This window comes from Chrysochloris asiatica, unplaced genomic scaffold (genome assembly GCF_000296735.1).
Source record: "Chrysochloris asiatica unplaced genomic scaffold, ChrAsi1.0 scaffold00130, whole genome shotgun sequence".
NCBI classification, from domain to species: Eukaryota; Metazoa; Chordata; class Mammalia; order Afrosoricida; family Chrysochloridae; genus Chrysochloris; species Chrysochloris asiatica.
Genome location: NW_006408648.1, coordinates 1,354,486 through 1,372,027, shown reverse-complemented (window position 1 = coordinate 1,372,027; position 17,542 = coordinate 1,354,486). Strand labels below are relative to the sequence as shown.

Sequence of the window (17,542 nt, the reverse complement as noted above, 5' to 3'; positions counted from 1 at the left end):
CTGCCTCCTCAAAGTAGAGTTGACATTAATGACTTGGTGGAGCAAAACTTTGAGGACCTTCTTTTACTAGCATACTAGTCATGAAGTCATTACTTCACGACTCAAAATAAGAAGAAACAGCTGCACACCTCCATTAATAATTGGAAGGTACAATGTATGAAGAAGATGGAAGGACTATGCAGAGTCAGGGTACCAAAAAGAATTGGCCGGCAACTAACCATTTCAGGAGGAAACATAAGAACTGATAGAATTGAAGGAAGACGTCTAAACTGCACTGAAGGCATTACAAAAAACAAGCCTCCAGGAATTGATGGAATACCAGTTGAAATGTTTCAACAAATGGGTGCCACACTGGAAGTACTTACTAGTCTACGCCAAGAAACTTGGAAGGTAGCTACTTGGCCAACCAATTAGAAGAGATCCAAAGAAAGGTGACCCTATAGAATGTGGAAATTATTGAACAATATCATTAATATTGCATGCAAGTAAAATTTTGTGGAAGATAATTCAAAACAGTTGTAGCAGTATATCGACAAAGAGCTGCCAAAAATTCAGGCCAGATTCAGAAGAGAACATGGAACAAGGGATATCATTGCTGACATCAGTGGATCTTGACTGAGAGAGAATACCAGGAAGGATGTTAACTTGTGCTTCATTAAATATGTAAATGCATTTGACTCTGAATCATAACAAACTTTGGAGAGCATCGAGAAGAATGGGAATTCCAGGATACTTCATTGTGCTCATGAGAAACCTGTACATGGGCCAAGAGGCATTTATTACAACAGAACAAGGGGATACTGAATAATTTAAAATCAGAAAAGGTGTGCTCTAGAGTTGTAGTATTTTTCTCCGAACTTATTCAATCAGTATGTTGAGCAAATCATTTGAAAAGCTGGACTGTATGAAAAAATGCAGCATTGGGATTGGAGGAAAACTCATCAACAACCTGCAATAGGTAAATGACACCTTGATTGCTGAAAGCAAAGTGAAGAGGACTGATGCACTTGTTTATAAAGGTAAAAAAAATAATAATAATAACAGTTTTCAGTATGGATTATAACTCAGTGTAAAGAAAACAAAAATCTGTACAAATGGTCCAATAAACAACATCCTGATAAATGAAGGAGAGATTAAAGTTGTCCAAGATTTCATTTTACGTGGATCCACAATCAATGTTCATGGAAGCAGCAGTCAAGAAATCAAATTACAGATTGCATTGGGCAAATCTGTTACAAAAGGCATCTTTAAAGTGTTAAAGTTGTTTTTTGTTTTATTCATTACAGTCTGGGAAACCTATGGTGCCATTCTACTCTAGTCTATAGGATCACTTTGGGTCGGAATTGGCTCAAGGGCACACACAACATTGGCTTGAATATGAATATATCTAGTGTTTTGTGAGTTGAGCTCTATGACTTCCAGTTAAAAAAGAAAATTTAAGTGACGAGGACATTTCAGGAAGCCGTGGTGGTGCAATAAGTTAAGCATTGGCCTCACAAACACCTGCTGCTCCCAAGAGGAAGATGAGGCTGTCTGCTCCTCCTATAAAGATGTACAGCCTCGGACCCCCTCTGGGGTAGTGCTCCTGTGTCCTGTTGGGTCACCATGAGTCGGAATGGATGCCACAGCAGAAGATTTGGTTTTTGAGAAAAGTTCAATATTCTTTTTATAAAAAGTTTCTATATTATACTGCTTTTTAGTTACGTGACATTACCGATGCTTTTCCTTAACAGGCGAACTTAACAGATGTTTAATTTACAGAATGTATAACCCAAACAAGGGGAAGTCTGGAAACTATTTGATTACCAGCACTCTGGGTGGTTACCCTGGATAAGATAAGAATACAGATACTTGAAATGATGACACTTATTCTGGGTCTAGAATCAGAGACAGACAGGATTTATGGAGAGCCAGATTTTGATTTGAGATAAGAGAGAATGATCTAACGTATGAAACCTGCCTTAGCAAGGGAAGGGACTCCTCAGGAATTCATGAGATGCCCACTAGTTGTTCCTCCACCTTCCACCAGGTATCCGCAGAGGGAATTCCAGCACAGATGTGAGACAGATAACCATATCCACCTAACCACCAAGATGCCTTTCTGTACTTGTATTCCTTTGTGAATTGAAATAAGTAAAAACAAACATAGCAACTGCCTTCTTAAGTGTTTTGTTTAAAAATCAGAGTACTAACGTATATCTCATTTTTTAAATCAGGAAAAGATGGCAACTCTTTCCTCCTGAAGATACTCCTTTCCTTTATCCAACAAGAATCCCTTATGAAGAATCCAGTGTGTTCAGTAAGATCAGTGTTGTCAATCCTGATTTAAAACGTTATCCTCAGTTCCGGAAAGCTCACAGACATATGGTTACACTGAACCCAGGACAGGTAATGGTGATGTCTCTAAACATTACTGACATGTCACAGGTACTTCAGCTATCATTTCTCAAATCTTTATGCCCTGTGTCCCTCACCCAGCCCCTTTACTTCTGCTCTGCTATTGGAAAAAAGCTTCCCCAACTATAGGATTCAGACACGTGTCTGTTTTCACAGGTCATGGACAGCAGATAGAAAGTGGGAACACAGCTCCTCCTGTTGGTTAAGGTGGGGAATAAACTTTGGAGGAAAACCAAAAATGAATGGACAAAGACATTTTTATTCAGGATAAAATAAGGTATCCAGATGTGTGTGAGCACTTGAGCACCTCTGGAACTCTTAGTCACAGTTAGCATCTGTTCAGCAAAGGTTGGGTATCAGACCAGCAGGCGTAGAATGAAGTGGAAATGGTTTGCTTTGAAGAATAAATGGATTTTGCTTTTGTAAATGACAAACATTTCCAAAGTTATTATACTTAGTGCTTTACCCAGTGAGGAAAATGTCCCTTAAAACATTGACATTTCCTCTGTGATAATTGATTAATTTGAAGGGTTCCCTTAGTCTCTTCTTTAAGAGCTATTCCCTTGATTGTTCTCCTCTGCCTCTCTTATGTCCCTCCCTTCTTTCTCACTGACTCTTCCCTTACTTTTGCCTTCACATTCAAGTGTATTCTCTGCCAACTTGAACAGTTTTTACTTACCCAAGTCATCTTATATAGTTGCCAATTTATTTTTTTAATTGAAATATGATTCACATATAAAATCTATTACTTCAAAGTGTACATTTTATTGGATTCTAGTTGTACAACCGTCATTACCACCTAATTCTAGAACATTGTATTGCCCACAAATAGGCCTGGTATTTAATAGCAACCATTCCCCATTATGGATTCTGGGCATTTTATATAAATTGATTCATACAATATGAGGCCTTTTGTGACCTCTTTCAGCATAATGTTTTCAACGTTCATCCAAGTTGTCGCTTGTTTCAGTATTTCATTCCTTTTTATGTCTGAACAATATTCTATTCTATGATAGATCACATTTTGCTAACCCATTCAATAGTTGGTGGACGTTTTAGTGGTTTCTAATTTTCAGCTGTTAGAAATAATGTTGTGTGAACATTCTTTTACTTGTTTTTATGGGAAGTTATGTTTTCATTTCTTTTGGGTATAGACTTAGTAATGATAGTCCAAGCCTATAAGGGAAGTCTGTGTTGAACCTTTCCAGTAACTGCCAAATTGTTTTCCACAGCAGCTGCATCATTTCACAGTTCCACTAGGAGTATCTGAGTTCTACTTTCGCCACATCCTGCACATACTTATTACTTAACACTACACATATGGTCATTCTAGGGGATGTGAAGTGGCTGCCAGTTAATTTTACTTCTGACTTTAATGGGGAGTGTGGTAGCTCTGTAGGATAAGCACTGGCCACTGAACCACAAGATTGATGGTTCAAGTCCACTACCTTCTCTGTGAGAGAGAGATGAAGCTTTCTGCTCCCGCAAAGATTTGCAGCCTCAGAAATCCTGTGTAGTGTTGCTGTGAGTCAGAACTTACTGGACAGCACTTAACAACAACATCTTTAATAGCCACACTTAATCAATGATTCTGTCTGTTGCATCAGTTTTTTACAACTCCTACCCCTCCACTACATACAGGCTCTCTCATTCATGACCCCTAAGGACTAAGCCCAGTGGCCCTTTTTAGTTCCCAATTCTCCTAAAGGGACCTCTCCTTCCACCACCCAGTCTACTGTATTCATAGCAGGTGCTTCCAGTCTCCTAAATGATAGGCTCAAAAGCTCGGGCCATATATGTCTCTGCTCTACTGAACCTTCCCTAGCAATTCCCATACAGAGTCTGGACAGATTTCATTGCTGTTGACTCTGCTTCTCAACTTTTGTTACCTTCTCTCATTTACATCTGAACGTTAGAATTGCACTGTTACAAGATCTCCGATCCTTCCCAGACTATCTCTTAATGCAGCTATTTTAGCAATCCCCCTACTTAAAATTGTTCAGTGATACCTATGTCTGCAGTATAAAATCCAGATGGTTTATTTTTAATTCAGGGCCTTCCACTGGCCCTAACCCATAATTCTCCTACATCATGTCCTGTTACTCCTTCTGTTGTTGTAAGACCACTTACTGTCCCTTACACAGCCTCGCCTCTTTTTTCTGTGTCACTTTTCCTGGCATGTGCTCCCTCTTTTTCCCCAGTCTAACTTTTCTCCCATTCCTGGTTCAAATGATACTTCCTCTGTTCAGATTACCCCAACCTCCATGGTACATAGTTCATACTTCTGAAGTTCTCTAGCACTGAATGTCATACCTCTGACTGACCAGTGAGATTATGTCTCCTTTCTCTGTATGATGTATTATCTCCTCATTTGCTAGATGATAAACTATGAGAGGACCAAAAATGTACTCTCTGTTTTTATCTAAACCCTGTCTCAGAACATGTACAACTGCTTAGCATTGGAAAGCAGGTAAAATTAGAGCACACACAGGATACTTTACTAAGATCTAGGTACAAATGGAGTAGGCACAGGAAAAAAAGAGTAGAAAATCTGGGACTATCCTTATTACATGGGTGAGTCAAAATTTATCCACACTGAGTTTATATTAAAATGCCTGTCCACTTCCACAGCTGATGACAACATGGAGCATGCATGTGAAATGATTCTGTTGACTAGGCAAGTGACAGTGGATTTTGTGGCAAATCATTTGCAAATCAGCAATGGCTCTACCTATGAAATAATCCGTGAACTTGGGTTTCGAAACTTTGTGTGAGATGGATACCAAAACAGCTCACAGAAGAGCATAAATAGAAGCTTTGGGGCATATACAAACAAAATCTGGACTGATACTCAAAGGAAGGTGAAAGTTTCTTTAAAAAAAAAAAAGTCATTACCAGTGACAAGACATGGATTCATCACTACGAGCCTGAGAGTTAACGGCAGAGTATAGAATGGAAACATCCTCAATCACCAACAAAGGAAAAATTCAAAAGTCAACCATCTGCTAGAAAATTGATGCTTACAGTTTTCTGGGATTCTCAAGGGGCAGTATTGGAACACCATCAGGACAAAAGGTTCAACATCAGCAGTGCTCATTACAGTGAGATGCTCACTGAAGAGCTGAAGCCTAAGCTTTAGATGAAATACAGAGGACTCCTATCCAAGAGTGCTGTGTTCTTGCATGACAATGCATGTCCACACACCTCTACCCACACTGTTGGCACTCTGCAAAAACTTTGTTTTAAGATGTTAAAGCATCCTCCCTATTGTCCCGATCTTGCTCCAATGGGCTTTCACTTATTTGTCCCCTGAAAATAGTCCCTGGAGGATGAAGATTCACCTCTCATGAAGTTGTGGCTCACACCTCAGCCTAAAACATTTGTTAATAAGGGAAAGTTGGTTAAAATAAATTCTCTGCCAGCGTACAGATAATTTTTGACCCACTTTCGTAGAGTGTCCTAACTTAATAATTTTTTAAAGAGAGTATAAGAATTGTGAGTTGTTTGTTCTCCTTATTTTCTTCAGTAATATGATGTGAATTCATTTGTACAAGTATTCCTTTTTTTACCATATCTCACCATATGCAAAAACCATTTCAGTGGGATCAAGGACCTAAATGTAATAACTAAAACCATAATATTCAAGAAGAAAACATAGGGATCTGCGTATGAAAACTAATTTTTAACAATGGATTATGTGACACCAAAAGCATGAGCAACAAAAGACAAAATAGATCGTTGGGATCTCACAAAAATTGAACACTTCTGTTCATCAAAGGACTTAATCAACAGAGTGAAGAGACAGTATACAGATTGGGAGAAATTTGGGGGACTCACATTCATTGTAAGGTTTTAATATATATATACATATATGACATTAAAAGTTTAAAAGTCTATAACTTAATAAGAAGAAGACAATCAACCAATCAAGATACGGGCAAAGGACTTGAACAGACAATTCACCAAAAAGGACTTACCAATGGCCAACAATCCCATGAAAAGATAGTCAATGTCATTAACCATTGTTGTTGGTAAGTGCCATTGAGCTAGTTCCAACTCAGAGTTACTCTGTATAGAGTATCTGAGGAGTGGCTGGTGGGTTTGAACTGCCAACCTTGTGGATAGCAGTGCAGTGCTTTTCCTATAGTGCCACAACAGGACTCCATTAATGAAATGCAAAACAACTACAATGAGGTACCACCTCATTCCTATTAGAATGACTTAGATTGTTGTTGTTAAGTGCCGTCGAGTCAGTTCTGACCCATAGCGACCCTGTACAGGGTTTCCGAGGGTGTAAATCTTTATGGGAGTAGAAAGCCTCATCTTTCTCCCGCGGAGCGGATGGTAGTTTCAAACCGCTGACCATAAGGTTCGCAGCCCGATTCATAACCACTACGCTACCAGAGTGACTTAGATTAAGGGGGAAAAAATGTAACTGGAAAATAACAGATGTTGGCAAGTATATAAAGAAATTGGAACCCCTGGTGTGGCGCAATAGGATCAGCCCTAAACTTGGAATCACAAGGGGTAGTTCAAACCACCAACTGCTCTTTGGAAACTGTAAGAAATAAGAAAGAAAGAGATGAGAGAAACTTGGCTTCAACAGCAGGCAAGTTTATTGAGAGTAAACCTGGGAGGGGGAACTCAATAGAGACCAAGAGCCCACCTGTCCCTTATAGACTGGTGTATTTAAGGCAGTGTGGTCCCCGGTACAGTTCTGGCAAGCTTCCAATGGGTGGGATTATGGAGTTTTTCTTGAAACATGAAACTATGGGGTGAGGGGGTGGGACGTTCTCATGGTGTGATAAAGACTTAAGTTTTTAGGACACCTGAGCTTTTAAGCGGGACTTTATTTGGCACCACTTGGGGGCAGCTGCAATGCCATTTTGTTGATCAGGAGCAAGATCCTTCAGAAACCCTATCTATACAAGGTTTACTATGAGTCAGAACCTACACGATGGCATTGCTAGTGGGAATGCAAAGTGGCACAGCTCTTATGGAAAACAGTTTGATAGTTCCTCAAAAAACTGAACCTAGAACTACAACATGGTCAGAAATCACAGTCCTAGTTATTATCTATCCAAGAACACAAACAGAAACCTGTGTACCAATGTTCATTGCGTCACTCTTCACTGTAGCCAAAAGGTGGAAACAACCTAAATGCCCATTATCTTCTCATTCCATTTTTCCACCAACTTTTTGAAGCTCCCTTATACATAACCTCTTAGCACCAGACCCTTACATTCAAGAGACGGAATGAGAATCAAAATCAGCATAAAGCTGGATCCTAAGAGGTGGAGGTCAGACATCTGGCCACTTGCCACCATTGTCTACCACTTAACATTTTCACCACTTCTGACGCCAGTTATGTTCCCCCACCACTCTTCACGGCTCTCACTACTTCTTTGTGGGGTCCAATAATTCATTGCCCCCCACCTTCCACAGCACTCTCTACTTCGTGGGGTTCAGTAATTCATTGCAGTAGCTACACTGGACTTGGCGTGTACTCACAGTTACGTGATTTATTAGAGAAGCAGTGGTGGTGCTGGTGGTGGTGTGCCGTGGAGTCGGTTCTGACTCACAGCGACCTTACATAGGGTTTCTGAGGCTGTAAATCTTTACAGGAGCAGACAGCCCTGTGTTTCTCCTGAGATGCGACTGGTAGTTTCGAACTACTGACCATGAGATTAGTAGGCCAACTCGTAACTTCTACACTACGAGAGCTGCTTCTTAGTGAAGTAATAGACTACAAATCAGGATCAGTAACAGAAAGGATACAACTTAAGAGGCAGGATACAATTCAGGAGACAGGATACAGTTCTTGACTTAGGACAGCTTCAACTAAGACAGCTCTCAGTTCTTGGTCATGTTCACTGCTGGGCCTTCTCTCCGCCTTGGCTACTGCCAGTCTCCTGGGTCCCACTCATGCTACTGCCTCCATTTTTCTTCCTCAGGACTCCACTGTGGTTGTCAACATTTCTTGGTCTCTTCACTGTTACAGCTCTCTCTTTCTCTTGTGTCTAGGAGGTTCTTAGCACAGGGACTGTGGGCACACTCTGCTCCAGACTCTTGATGGTAGTGAGGTTCCCTAGAATCTTTGTGGGATTGGCCCTTATAAGCCTAGCAGGATGGCAAAACTGACCAATCCTCTTGGTAGACCACAGTCACTGAATTTGCATAGTAATGGACCAGTTCCTCAAAAGATCATTCATTACTGTTGGGTGTTTTTACACTCCTTATTTACCTAGTGAGTGCCTCCCATGCTGCCTCACTTTCTTGAAAGATTTCAATTTTTATTCATCAATTCCTGGTGCCTTGTTCTTTGCCAATTCCTTCAATGCACCTTGGACTTCCTTCCTCAGGATCATTGGCTCTTGATCATATGCTACCTCTTGAAACGGTTGAACATCAACCATTTCCTTTTGGTAGAGTGACTGTGTATTCCTTCCATCTTCTCTTGATGCTTTCTTCATCATTCAATAATTTGCCCAGAGACTCAGTAACAAAAGTCGAGGCTTGAATTTTTTTTCTTCAGTTCTCCTAGCTTGAGAAATGCTGAGCACGTTCTTCCTTTTTGGTTTTCTGATTCCAGATCTTTGCATATTTTGTTGTAATATTTGGCTTTATCTTCTCGAGCTGACCTTTGAAACTTTCTGTTCATCTCTTGTACCTCCTCATTTCTTCCATTTGCTTTAGCATCTCTGTGCTGGAGAGCAAGTTTCAGTGTCTCTTCTTACATCCATTTTGACCTTTTCCTTCTTTCTTGTCTTCTTAATGACTTTTTGCTATAGGCACATCTGCTGCACAAGACATTTTTAAAGTGTTGAAGAGCAAGATGTCAGCTTGAGGACTAAGGTTCGCCTGACCCAAGCCATGATATTTCTAGTAACCTTATATGCATGTGAAAGCTGAACAGTGAATAAGGAAGACCGTAGAAGAATTGATGCTTTTGAGTTATGGTGTTGGAGGAGAATATCGAAAGTTCCTTGGGTTGCCAAAATAGCCAATAAATTCATTTTGGAAGAAGTGCAGCCAGAGTGCTCCTTGGAAGCCAAGATGGCCAAACGTCATCTCTCGTATTTGAGACATATTGTCAGGAGGGACCAGTCACTGGAGAAGGATATCATGTTTGGTAAGGTGGAAGGTCAGAGAAAAAGAGGAAAACCCCCCAATAAAATGGATTGGCCAAGGGGCAGCATCGATGGACTCGAGCGTGGCAACAGTAGTGAGGTTGGCCCAGGATCGGGCAGTGTTTCATTCTGCTGTGCATAAGATCGCTATGAGTCTGTACCGACTCAATGGCACCTAACATCAACAACAATTTACATAGTGGAACCAGTGTAGGATAAGCACTGGACTACTAACAGAAATGTTGTTGGTTCAAACCCAACAGCCATTTTTCAGAAACCCTATACAAAGTCACTTTGAGTCAGAACTGACTCAACAGCACTTAACAACAGAATTTACATAGTAGATCAGCAAATCCTTTTTCCAGAATTGTAGCCTAGCAGATAATCTTGGCAGAACTACAAACTCAGGACAAGAAAGGCCCCATATAAGGAAACGTATTGCACTGCAAAATACAATGGAATATTGCTCTGCCAGAAAGAAAGATGAAGACCTGATACATATCACAACATAGATGAAATCTGAAAGCATTATGCCAAGTAAAATAGCCCACTGCCATTGAGTCGATTCTGCCTCATAGCAACACTATACATCAGTCACAAAAGGACAAATACTGTATGATATCATTTACATGAATCAGGCAAATAGATTGAAACCAAACTTTGCTAGTGGTTATGAGGAGTGGGAGGGAAATGGGGGAGAGCACTGAGTTTCTGTTAATGGTGGTGGAATAATTTGGAAAAGGATAGTGATAATTGTCATAACAATATTAATCAGTGTCACTGAAAAGTTCATGTAAAAATTGGTGAATTAACAAATATTTTGTTGCTTATATTTAACAATGCACTGACCATTTTTTTTTGTTTGGTTTCAGGTTCTGTTTGTTCCCAGACACTGGTGGCATTACGTAGAATCCATTGATCCTGTCACTGTCAGTATAAACTCATGGATTGAACTGGTACTTTTATTGTTTTTAATATGTACAATCCCTGCTTTGAGATATAGAAAGCCTTTTTATAAGACTTGGTGATGAATATTTTGTAAGCAATGCTCCAGTACAACTGTGTTTTGATGTGCTGTAATCTATGTATGGAGTTCTGGTGTGGCGCTGTGGGTTAATGCACCAAACTGCAAAGCCATTTGAACTGCAAGGTTGGCGGTTCAAGCTTACCAGTTGCTCCTCGGCAACCCTATACAAGGTCACTATAGGTTGGAATTGACTCGACAGCACTTAACAACAACAACAAGAACAATCTATGTATTCCCTCCTCTTTTGGTAGACACTTAGGTTGGATATAGGGTCCTTAGTGATGTACCATACTATCTTGTTAAATGCCACTGAATCAGTTCTGACCCATAGTGACCCTTTTGGTTTAAACCAACTTTGCAATCCTGAGCCTCTACCCACAGCACCACACCAGGATTCCACCATACTATCTTAGGGGTGCACCATATGCCCTGATGTTGGCATACAGGATCCTCTCCCTTGACTATTGTGGTTAAAATTGTGTTGAACTTGGCTGGATCTGTTGTGGATATTTTTGTTGTGATTGCTCTTAAGGGTGTACACAGCAAAACATAAACATAACACCAACTCACCAGTTTCTGCTTGTACAATTCAGTGACACCATTCTCAACCTCTGTCTCTGAGTTGCTCCTCTCTCATTAACATAAACTTCCTGTCACAGTTGTTGAGTTGATATTGTCATTTTGATTCCATGTAAAACACCTCTGCCTTTTAATTGGAGCATTTAGATGGTTGACATTTAAGGTAATTATTGATATGTTGTTGTTAAGTACTGTGGAGTTGCTTCTGACTTGGGTTTAAAATCTGTCATCGTGCTATTTGGTTTCTAAAAATCCAGTCTGCTTTTTTGTTCTTTTTTTGTTGTTGCTCTTGCACTTACTTTTGAATTAACAGATTTATTGTTGTTATTTTTCCCGTTTTCTTTTTTATAATATTATTATATCTCCACTATTGCCTTACTATTTGTGCATCTTTTGTGTGTGTATGGTTCCTGTAGGATTTGCAATACATAGCTTTAGCTTATAACATTTTACCTTTTAATAGTATTTTATCTATATGGAGTCCTGGTGTGGCGCTGTGGGCTAATGCATCAGACTGCAAAGCCGTTTGAACTGCAAGGTTGGTGGTTCAAGCTCTCCAGCTGCTCCTTGGAAACCCTATACAGGATCGCTATGGGTTGAAACCGACTCAAGGGCACTTCACAACAACAAATATATATATGGCACTGTAGAATAAGCACTGGACTGCTAACTCCCCAGGTTGGCAGTTCAAACCCAGCAGCTGTTCCTTGGAAACTTTGTTCAGGATCGCTATGCTATGGGTTGGATGGCACGTAACAAAAACATACAGTATAAAAAATTTACAAAATTATACTACCATTGACCATTTTCTCCTTTCCCTTCTACACTCCCCTATGGGATACCTCCCCTTTTTAATGTGCCTCCCTCTCCCTGGGTGCTGCAGACAGTTAATGTGCTTGGCTGCAACTGAAAGGGTTGAAGTTTGAGTCCACCCAGAAGTGCCTTGGAAGAAAGCTTTGGCAATATACTTCTGAAAAACCAGCCATTGAAAACTTTATGGCAAACATATGGAAACATTTGAAATTGTGTGACTTTAGAGGCATGGAAACCTTGACCATGGTTTTCTTAGAAGCTAGTTATGCTGGGGGACTTCAAACAGCTTGTGGGAAAATTCAAATGAAAAATCTTTTAATTCCATCTTTTCCATAAAATTTGAAGCCCTCTCATATATCTATTAGTTGTCTCTGTAGATTTTCTAGAAGGATTGGTTGTTGTTACGTGCCATCGAGTTGGTACCGACTCATAGTGACCCTATGCACAACAGCTCCAGCCTCACAATCATTGTTACATTTGAACCCATTGCTGCTGTCACTATGTCATTCCTTCTAATAGGGGATCTTCCTCTTTTCACTGACCCTCCACTTTACCAAGAATGATGTCTTTTTGCAGGGACTGGCCCATTCTGATAATATGTCCAAAGTGTGAGAGACAAAGTCTGGCCATGTTGGCTTCCAAGGAGCATTCTGACTGTACTTCTTCTACACAGATTTTCTTGTTATTCTGACAGTCCATGGTACTTTTAATATTCTTCTCCAATCCCATAACTCGTATGTATCAATTCTTCTACCATCTTCTATATTCAATATCCATCTCTCACATGCACATGAGGCTACATTTGGGTCAGGTGTACCTTAGTCCTCACACTGACATCTTTGCTCTTGAACACTTTAAAGAGGTCTTGTGCATATTTGCCTAATTCAATATGCCATTTGATTTCTTGACTTCCATAAGTGTTGAGCTAAATGAAGTCTTTGACAACTTCAATCTTTTCTCCATTTATCCTGATGTTATTTATTGGTCCTGTGGTGAATATTTTTGTTTTCTTTACCTTGAGGTGCAATGCAATGAACGTTGAAGACTGTGGTCTTTGGTATTTATTAATATTTTAAGTCCTCTTCAGTTTCAACAAGCAAGATTATCTCATTTGTATATAGCAGGTAGTTAAGGAGTCTTCATCCAATCCTGATGCACATTCTTCTTCATATAATCCAATTTCTCAGGTTTGCCTAGCACACAGATTGAATAAGTATAGTAAAAGAATACAACCTAGTGCATACCTGTCCTAATTTTAAAGCATTCAGTGCCCCCTTGGTCTATTCTATAGCTGCCTCTTGGTTTAAGTACAAGTTCCTCATGATCACAATTAAGTGTTCTGGAATACTCATTTTCCACAATGATGTCCATAGCTTGTCATGATCCACACATTCAAAAGCTGTTGCGTAGTTAATATAAAAGCACAGATGAACATCTTTCTCATATTCTCTGCTTTAGCCAATATTCATCTAACGTCAACAGTGATATACCTTGTTCCATGTCCTCATTGGAATCTGGCTTGAACCTCTGGCAGTTCCCTATCAATATATTTTTGCAGCCATTTTGGCATCTAGGTGCAACTAGTGTCTCTCCATGTGCCAAAGAAAGAAGGGGGAAGAAAATTGAAGGTGCTTGGAATCAACTAGTCCAGTGGACTAATGAAACACATGAGCATCAGTCACCACGACTCTGAAACTAGAAGAACTAGATGGTGCCTGTCTACCAACTGCTCTGAAAGGGATCACATTACAAGGTCACAGTAGAGTGGGAGAAAATGTGGAACAAAATTCAAAATTATAAACAAAGACCAGACTGGAGGAACCTGAGACTGTGGCCCTCAGCCACCTTCCAGCTCTGGAACTGAACTCACCCTCATGACCCATTTTTCAGCCGAGCAATAGAAAGGTGTGTAGAGGGGACAACAGCACTCGTGAGGTATGCTCACCATGAATGGTCAACCATGCATGTCTCATTTCACTATCCTCACGCTCTTAAGGAAAAAAACAAAAACACTCTATCACATATATGGAAACCTGGTGTAGTGCTATAGAATAAGCACCAGACTAGTAACCACAAGTTCCATGGTTCATACCCACCAACCACTCCTTGGAAACCCTATACAGGGTCACTATGAATAAGAACCAATTTGACTGTACTGAATAGCAACAACAGCATATACTTATATACAAAATATATTGTGTAGTTTTGTGCTTAATTTTTAGTTTTATACAAGTAGTATCATAGTTAATGTTGTCTTCTAGTATTTGCTTTAAAAAAAATAAATAACAGCTTTGCCTACTATTTGCCGTTGAATACTCTCCAACTCGAGTCTTGGTGTGGTGCTGTGGGGTAATGCTCTGGAACTGCATGGTCAGTTTGAACCACAAGTCAGTAGTTCAAACTCACCAGCCTCTCCTCAAAAACTATACAGGGTCTCTATGAGTCGGAACCGACTCAACAGCATTTAACAACAGCCGTGTTACAAGTCATAGCTACCCTATAGAACAGAATAGAGCTGCTCATAGGGTTTCTGAAGCTGTAAACTTTTATGGGAGCAGACTGCCTCATCTTTCTCCCATGGTGAGATGGGATTTAACCTCCAGATTTGTGATGCACAGCCCGGCACTTCTCCCACTGCCAATTCTGGAAATGTCATATAAATGGAATCCTACAATATGTGGTCTTTTGTGATTCTTTTCATTTAGCATAATGTTTTCAGGGTTCATCTATGTTGTAGCAAGTAGCAGTACTTCATTTCTTTGTTTTTCACTGTATTTTATTTGAGTCATCAGTTGGTGGACATTTGAGTTGTTTCGTTTTAGCCAGTACAAATAATGCTGCTGTGAACATTTGTCTATAACTTTTTGGATATATGGTTAGGAGTGGGATTATTGGGTCATCTCATAGCTGTTTAATCTTTTCCAGAGCAACTGCTCCAGTTTCCATTCCCACCAGCAGTGGGCTGACTTCGTTTCTTTTCATCTTCAGAAGCACTTCCTTTTTATATGTCTGATTGTAGCCATCTTAGTCTTGGTGTGGTGCTGCGGGATAATGCGCTTGACCACAGGGTCAGGTTGAACCATAGGTCAGCAGTTCAAACCCACCTAGGAGCTCCTTGGAAATCCTATACTAGGTCGGAACTGACTCAGTGGCACTTAACAACAAAGTGTGGAGTTGTAGGATAAGCACTGGACCATTAGGTCGGTTTGAACAGCAAGGTTGGCAGTTCAAACTCACCAGTCATACCTTGGAAACCCTGTACATGATCCCTGTGAGTCAGAGCTGACTCAACAGCACTTACTAAGTGGTTAATGGTGTCTCACCATGGGGCTTTCCTTTTTGAATTTAGTGTTGTTTCCAAGATTTATGTGTGTTGTCACATGTGCATTTTCACTATGGTACAATATTCTCTTCTATTAATGAGCCACACATTTTTCGCCCATTGTTCTGTTTGCTGGATAATTGTCTTGTTTCCATTTTTCTATTATGAGTAGAATATTATTGTATACATCTTCCAGTACACGTGTACAAAAGTTTCTCTAGAGGATTTTGTGCTTCCCAGAAACCCTATACAGGGTCACTATTAGTCAGAACTGACTCAACAGCACTAAATAACAATCTGTATGTACATGAATGAATGGAATTGCTGGTTTGTAGAGTATATAAAATTTAGTTTTATAAGATAAAAGCCAACACATTTTCCAAGTGACTGTAGCTATCAGTTTTCATTCCTACCATCAGTGTATAAACTTTTTATCTATAAATACACATTTCTGTACTACTTGGTGTTAATCAGACCTAATTTTTGTCAGTTTCATTTCCCAATTTGCATTTCTCTGATTATTAATGGGGTCAAGGATATTTTCATGTTTATTGTTCATAATTGGTCCTTTTTTGAAACTCTTGTTCTTACCTTCTGCCTACTTTTTTCCTTTTATGGTATCTTTAGAAGAACATAAATTGTTGGTTTTAATGTAATTTATCACCAAATCTATGGTTTATAATTATTGTATCTTAAGTAAACCATGTTAAAATGGTTAGTCATGTCATTCTTAAAACCAGGCATGTTCATTTTCATTTTCTTCCCAGACTTCAAACAGTTTGCTTATCAAACCTTTTAGGAATTGTTCCTCTGAATATAGTGCTTTTTTTGTTTGTTTGTTTGTTTTAACTTTAAACACATGTCAAAGATTGGAAAAACAACACTTCATAAGATGATTCAGACTTAAGGCTTTAGTCTCATTGACTGAATATATACTAGATGGCAGTGATAGTGGAGTCATAACAACTGTGGTCCCTCCAGCATCACATTCACTCCTTCTGCAGTAAAGTCTTTGTTAATTAAACAACAAGCCTGAGTCAAGCCTCAAGGTCAGCAGTTTGAAACTATCAGTCACTATGTGGGAGAAAGATGAGACTTTCTGCTCCTGTTAAGATTTACCACCTCAGAAACCCTATACAGGGTCATTATGAGACTGAACCGACTCCACGACACACGACCACCACTGTATTAATGAAAGAACAGAAGGCACAATTAAGAGAGACTCTACTCTCTGGTTTTGGTCCCTGGGTTGCACAAGTGGTTTACTCTCGGCTCCTAACCAGAAGGTTAATTGACTTTTCTAATTCACCCAGCAGTACTGTGAAGAAAGGCCTGGTGATAGACTTGTATAGAATTATAACCAAGAAAACTCTGGAGCACAGTTCTGCTTCGAAGCACATGGTGTTGCCATGAGTTGGAATTGATTCAATAGCCACGAGTTTTTGTTTTGCTTTGCTTTTGTTTTAAGCCCTGAGACAAAGAGACAAATGGAAAAATGTGTTTTTGTCTCAACTTAGGAAGAGGATCACCAAGCCCGGGTAGAAGAGGCAATCACACGCATGCTTGTATGCGCCCTGAAAACCGCAGAGGATCCAGACAATACCAAAGCTTGGTTAAACCCAACTGAGGTATGCTACTTCATCGTGGCACTTAGTTCTCCTCAGTAAAACATTGGTTTGTTTTCCGGTTTAACTATATGCATGTAGCCATTCTAAAGGGCTCTTTTTTTGTCCTTAGGTTGAGGAGATATCCCATGAAATCAATTGTCGGTACTTAAATGGAGCTGTTGGGGCCCTTTTTGATCATTACAGAACATCTAAGGAAGTTGAAATTCAAGCAGTGGGAACAAATGAAGAGCACACGATAAAGAAAAAATTCACTGTGCACGACCATGAGGAAGTGAACTATCCACGTTGTCAGAACTTAACTGTGGGAACTGGAAAACCAAAGACAGCAAGTGTGTTTGGCCCCAACCTGCTTCCTGTAATGCCAAGTTCCAAAGACCCATCCACAGATATAGGAGGTATTTTTGAAGGTGACAGTAAAGACTTTGTCACCAAAGATGATGAATGCTTTGGAAAATTACATTGTATAAAGAGGCCACGAATGATGTATAAAAGCGAGACTGCAACTGTGAACAAACAGTTTGCTTCAAATAGTACGATGGCCCCTCCTCAAACATCCATTTCTACAGATGACTTGCTGGACTGTTTAGTGAATCCACAAGTTACCAGGATAGTGGCTCAACTTTTGATACAAGGAAGAACTTTGTGA

The 17,542-nt window shown here is 39.8% G+C and overlaps 1 protein-coding gene across 1 annotated transcript in view; it reads left to right on the top strand.

Moving 5' to 3' along the window:
- The window catches only part of HSPBAP1 (HSPB (heat shock 27kDa) associated protein 1), an 81,583-nt gene extending 64,041 nt beyond the window's left edge, over positions 1 to 17,542 (top strand). The window contains exons 6-9 of the mRNA XM_006869425.1: positions 2,217 to 2,388; positions 10,400 to 10,483; positions 16,786 to 16,896; positions 17,006 to 17,542. Coding sequence (XP_006869487.1) covers positions 2,217 to 2,388; positions 10,400 to 10,483; positions 16,786 to 16,896; positions 17,006 to 17,542 — 904 coding nt within the window. The remainder of the gene's footprint in view (positions 1 to 2,216; positions 2,389 to 10,399; positions 10,484 to 16,785; positions 16,897 to 17,005) is intronic.